The following is a 6,000-nucleotide window of genomic DNA, read 5'->3' on the forward strand; positions in this document are numbered from 1 at the left end:
AGAAAGGTTGGACTCAGAATGCCATATAGCATCTGGGTCAGAAGAGCTTGATATAACGTAGGTGGGTTATTCAACACAGTACATAATTCAAGGATGTTCCAATGGAATCTTGTAGCAAATGTGCCCTTACACCAGAGACTCCCCAAGGCTCCTGTACAGCCAAGACATGGCAAATGAAGCAAAAGGGGCAAAAATAGTGTAAAATTGCTAAATTGTATTAAATAAAAAATACCAAGATACACTTACAGACATCTCTTGGAGAATAGCATATCAGATAACATCAGTAGGCTGTCAATGGCGTGGCCTTAACGCGTTTCAGCAAAAATGCCTTAATCATAAGATATCGGCTATGTTTGGCCTTGGGGACTTGTTCTTTTCTGCTGTTCCCACCCCTCATTTTATGGCACTGCTTTGGGATGTCCCTACTGATATGAATCGGAGAGCTGCGTCCGTCAATGAACGATAGAGAAAACTGGATTTTTGACTTACCGTAAAATCCTTTTCTCTTAAGTTCATTGATGAACGCAGTACCCGCCCCTCTATTTTGAGTTGGGTTGGTATTCCTTTCTGAAAATGCTTTGATATAAAACTGACATCCTATGCAGGAAGAGAGAGGGTGCACCCTCCAGGACTGCACATAGGCATAGCCAGAACCTTTTTCTGCCTAGTGTCCTACTCCTGTAGGGGGCAGTATTACCCTACTGATATGAATCAAAGAGAACTGCATCCGTCAATGAACTTAAGATAAAGGATTTTACGGTAAGTCAAAAATCCAGTTTTTAAGATCTGCTCACACTTTCTGTCTTGGGGATCAGCAGGACAAATAGGGGAAATCTCCCCAGCAGATACGTGGCAATTAGCACTTGACAGAGGGTCTTACTCTTCCACTATATGTAAAAACTAAAAAAGAAAAAAAATTACATATGCATACACATTAACCAATATTTTTTCAATTGGCTTGGAGGGACCCCTGTATTTTAAGAGGTATAGAAGCAGACAGAATTTCCCATAAAACTTCTTTAAAGAGAGCCTTTCAATTTATTAATTTTATATACTGTATTTTATAGCTCCTGTTCTTTTTTCTCAGAATTAACATGGATTGTTTTTGATTTATAGGTAGAGAATGAGGATGCAGAAGCGAGTCCTAAATCCCCTCATACTTTTCCACACACTCCAGGCCTAAGTCACAGTCAGGAGCTGGATAGCGGAGTTGGGCGAACAGATGAGAGCACTCGCAATGATGAAAGCTCGGAACATGATCTTTTGGGAGATGAACAAACAAGTAGTGCAAATACACCAGGCAGCCAGCGTCGTTTGCGTTTCTTGCGAGGAGATAACCAACATCCTCTTCAGTGTCGTGAATTTCATCACAGTTTGGACTCCCTGCTTGCAGCTGATGGGTCAGCACCTTACAATGAAGTTCTTCCTCCTGGTGCAGGATTCACAGATGAAGAGTATGAGAGATATAGAGAACTGCTTGAAATTACATGTCACATGGAGAATGGAAATGGACCAGCCTTCCTCTATGCGTCACGACAGGGCGGATTGGATGTAAATCGCAATGAAAATGTCCTACGGGAAATGGCAGTTCTGGAAGAGGAGTTGAGACATCTAGAATTTAAGTTTCGCAATGTTTTGCGTGCACAAAAGATGCAACAACTACGTGAACGTTGCATGAAAGCTTGGCTTCTTGAGGAGGAGGAGAGTTTGTATGGCTTTATAGGGGGGGGTAGTGCAAACAATGAAAGTTCTACCAAGCTTCCTGACATCACTGAATTACCAGAGAGATCAGACAAGGACAGTACCAGTGCATATAACACTGGGGAGAGCTGCAGGAGCACTCCTCTTATGATGGAGCCACCATTACCTTTGGACAGCCCCTTGAGGAGAAACAATGATCCTTCAGGAGCATTTTGCAAAACAGCAGAAAGCCTTCCTTCTAATAGTAATTTAAGCAGAGGACATGGCAAAAATGTACCTTCATACGCTGGTAGTCCAGAGCCAGTGCCATCTAAATTTAGATCTTTGTGCCGCAATGGAAGGCACCCAACAGAAGACAGGTTAAGAAGAGGATCAAAACCAGGAAATGAGCTTGAAAGGGGAAGCTGTGAGAGTAGTCCATACCTAAGCAGACGTCACCGCTCCCAGGGAGGTGAACGTTATCGAAGCTGCCTACAGCTGTCCCAGCCAAGAAATTTAGATGAGCTGGATGTGGACCCCACGTGTGGAAAAAATATGGGAGCATCACAAGGCACTCAAGCTGAACCAAGAATGGAGTGGAAAGTAAAGATAAGGAGTGATGGCACACGTTATGTGGCTAAACGCCCTGTAAGAGACCGCCTTCTAAAAGCAAGAGCCATGAAAATCAAAGAGGAGCGCAGTGGGATGACCACTGATGATGATGCTGTGAGTGAAATGAAAATGGGACGTTACTGGAGCAAGGAAGACAGAAAAAGGCACCTAATGAGAGCTCGGGAGCAAAGAAAGAGGAGAGAATTCATGATGCAGAGCAGACTGGACTGTCTACGTGAGCAACAGCAGCAGCAAGGTGCAGAAGGCAAGGGCGAAATGAGCATTATTGCACTTAGCCACCGCAAGACCATGAAAAAACGCAACAAGAAGATCTTGGACAACTGGATCACAATTCAAGAAATGCTGGCTCATGGAACACGCTCAGCTGATGGAAAGCGGGTTTACAATCCCTTGCTCTCTGTCACTACAGTCTGAGCAACTAACAGTCCTCAGAATCCCTTTACCAAATCAGATCTCAATGACTATCTTTGTTCCAATCTTGAACACTGTTACAAATTCCACCTGTAAATTATCAGTCCACCCTGAACTGATGATATCATTTTGTGGTAAATGTCAAAAGGTTAACTTGCCCACCAGCTTACTTCTATACGGAATTCCAGTGGCAAGGTCTCAGCACATGAATTCCAAGTTCCTTCTACCTGCTATGGTTCTTGTGAGAGTGTTCCTTTTTAAAATGAGCCAGCCTGTAAAAGAATATTAAAGCAGACCTTGCATTACAAACAAAGTTCACTTATGTAGTAGTTAACACCTTTTTGTATGCTTCTATACAGCATTAGGTGAATTCACACTTCTCCAGACAAGATCCTAGAGAATGCTAAGTAGTTTAAAAATATCTTATGAGATGGGCTCAAACACAATGCATGAGCATGTTTTCTCAAGATTCAGGCATTCCCAGAGATCTTGCCAGAAGAAGTATGATGGCACTCTCGCCTAGGCGCTATTAGAAGAAGCTAGGGGAGGCAAACCTATTTAATCCATTTGTTCTCCACGGGTTTTTTTTTTTTTTAATTTTTGTTTTGCAGTATTTTACAGGTTATATTACAAAATGCCATAGAAAAGATGAAACTTACTGCTCTAACATTAGAAATATTACTTCGGGGTGGGGAGAGCAGAGATGGATACTTTGGTGAGATCTTGCAGCTGAAAACTCAGAGAGATATGATGCTAGTGGGTATAACCGCCCACTACAGTGCGTCAATAGCTGAAACATTAGTTATGGGTGGACTTCAGATCCAGTTCCTTGATTACCATGTCTCCATATAAACATTTTGTTACCTTTTATGGTTATTTTTATTCTTAATTTCAAGGGTATGTAGGAGGTCTTTAAAACACAGGGTGAACTTTCCAAACCAGCCATTACTTGTAAATGTCACAGTTTTAACATGTTAGAAGCTCTATAAATGGACACGCACAGTTGTCAAGCAAAGATGAAACAATTTCTGAAGGCAATAGGTACACACTGTAAACCTTTGTCAATCTTTTGTAGGTGGAATTAAGCTGAGCACAATTTTATTTATGGTTATGTGGAAATATCTTGCCTTGATGAAACATATAGCATATGCCAATGTTGTTACCATGCTGTGCTTTTATACAGGCTTGGTTTTTTCATACTAATTTTAAACAAACTATACACTGCCATCTTGTGGTTACAGAGCACATGGACAGCTATAAGAACAGTAAGCAACAAGGTTCATGATAAAGGACAAAATAGCACAAAGGCAGTGTTGGCTGTGAATTTGGATACAACAATTTGCCTTTTAAATTGTGAACACAACTATAAGGGGCTTTGTGCATCTGCCTGTCTGTTAACAAAGTGATTGTGATTACTTCTGTTTGACCTTATTTATTGAGTTCTCGCTATTCTGTTTGAATGTTTGAGATTAAGAAAAATGTGTGTAAGCAGGAGGTGCAGGTATTTTTACTGGAAGCAGAACAAAATTTTTTTACTCTTTTAGGTTTTTTAATTACCCATATACAGGGTGAGAGACATGATTGATTGTTTCAAATAATTTCATATGGACACCAGACAGGGTGTTAACATAAACCTGTGATAACCCTGAGCAATGCAATCTGAGCATATGATTAAAGAAATGTAAAAGCAGAGGTTTTCTTAGATGGAAATCACATGTCTTAGCATTAGGGCAGCTTATATTCCAATGTCATTGTGCATGTAATAGTATTGTCTCCACTTAAACCTTCCAAATACTTAATGGGGCCATCTAAAGAACAGATAAAGAGATAAGAGGAGCTTAATTTTTAAATTGTAAAATTAAAAATTTGAGTTGACATTAGCTGATTACATCTCTAGATTTATTATTTATTTAATAATAATTTTGACATGTAATTTTTACTGGAGGTAATCTTTGTTCAGTTTGCATTTCCCAGGTTTGTCCTACTTTTATTTTCATTAGCTTTTCTAGCTTATCGTAGGAAAATTACATTTTATACAAGTGACCCAATGCAATGAAAGCTCTGAAATTTTATCCTGGTATGAAGGTGTGATATCCACTTTGATGTATATGCAGTGGCTTGGGCTCTCTGATATACATGTAGCAATACCCTACTGCACATAGGATCCTAGGGAAGGGACAGCTCTGACAATGACTCTAGGGTGTCCATTATCATATTTTTTGTGTATTTTATATGCTATCTGAGGTGATAATTTGTTGCTTTGCTGCATATTTTTCAGTGAGGGCCAGAGAATTCAATTACATCCATGAATATATCAATTTTAAATAAACCACGTTTGCTAATTTATTATACTGTAGATAATGATTTGCAGTAGCTGGCTATTTTTCCATAGCTCTTCACCCATCATTTTCCTTCCTTATTTTCTGCAAATCACAATTCTGGTCACTACCAAATGTCTATAATTCAACTATTCTGCTGTTTCCCTATTTCACAAGGAAATAGAGGTTAAATGATAACAATTGTAATGGTGAATTAAGTAAATAAACCCTTCATTTGCTTTTCTCCAATATGAAAAAAATTTTGCCATTTTGGGAAAAAAACACAGTTTATTAAGAATTTGTCCCAAAACGGCTGGAAAAAAAGTTAAATAAATAAAAAGAAAAGTTTAAGAATAGAAGGGAAAATAATGTAAAAAAATGAATAAAGCTTCACCTCCATCTAAGTCACCGATTCTGAAAACATGTAACCGGCTTACTGAAAATGGAATGGAGTACACTTGTACTCCATGAATGCACATGACACAGCTGCTTATCTCAATTTGACAGTGCAGATGCGGGTGAGCAGCCCTGAATGTATACATTGTGCATTTGGGGACGTTCACCTGCAGCTGAACAGCTGTCGAATTGGGCCAAGAAACTGTTTATATAGCTGCTGCACTCCCCTAGACCTACATGGGCTGCCTGCACACAGCACCTGTCAGTTCCAAGACCAGGCCCATTCACGGCCTATGCGTTTAAGCGCCAATGTGAAGGGGCCTTAGATTGGTATTGATTAAATCAGACATTTCTGAAAATATAAATGCAGGCAGTAAAATGCCTGTACATGAATAAATGTCTTGGTTCTATTGTTTAAATATTTCACACAGAATACTTACTTTTTCATATTTTTCTGATTGAATGCAATTGTCTGAATCCTGGAAGAAAAGTTGTGAGAAAACATTTATAAATGGACCTCTGTGTGTTTCAACAATTTTTAAATCGTAAGCCTGAGAGAAAG

The 6,000-nt window shown here is 39.4% G+C and overlaps 1 protein-coding gene across 1 annotated transcript in view; it reads left to right on the forward strand.

Annotated features, from left to right (window-relative positions):
* PDZD4 (PDZ domain containing 4) overlaps window positions 1–2,906 on the forward strand; it is a 279,356-nt gene extending 276,450 nt beyond the window's left edge. The window contains exon 8 of the mRNA XM_082262609.1: window positions 1,117–2,906. Coding sequence (XP_082118735.1) covers window positions 1,117–2,727 — 1,611 coding nt within the window. The 3' untranslated portion in view covers window positions 2,728–2,906. The remainder of the gene's footprint in view (window positions 1–1,116) is intronic.
* The last annotated feature ends 3,094 nt before the right edge of the window (window positions 2,907–6,000 follow it).

This window comes from Pelophylax lessonae (assembly GCF_965119305.1).
Source record: "Pelophylax lessonae genome assembly, chromosome: 7".
NCBI classification, from domain to species: domain Eukaryota; kingdom Metazoa; phylum Chordata; class Amphibia; order Anura; family Ranidae; genus Pelophylax; species Pelophylax lessonae.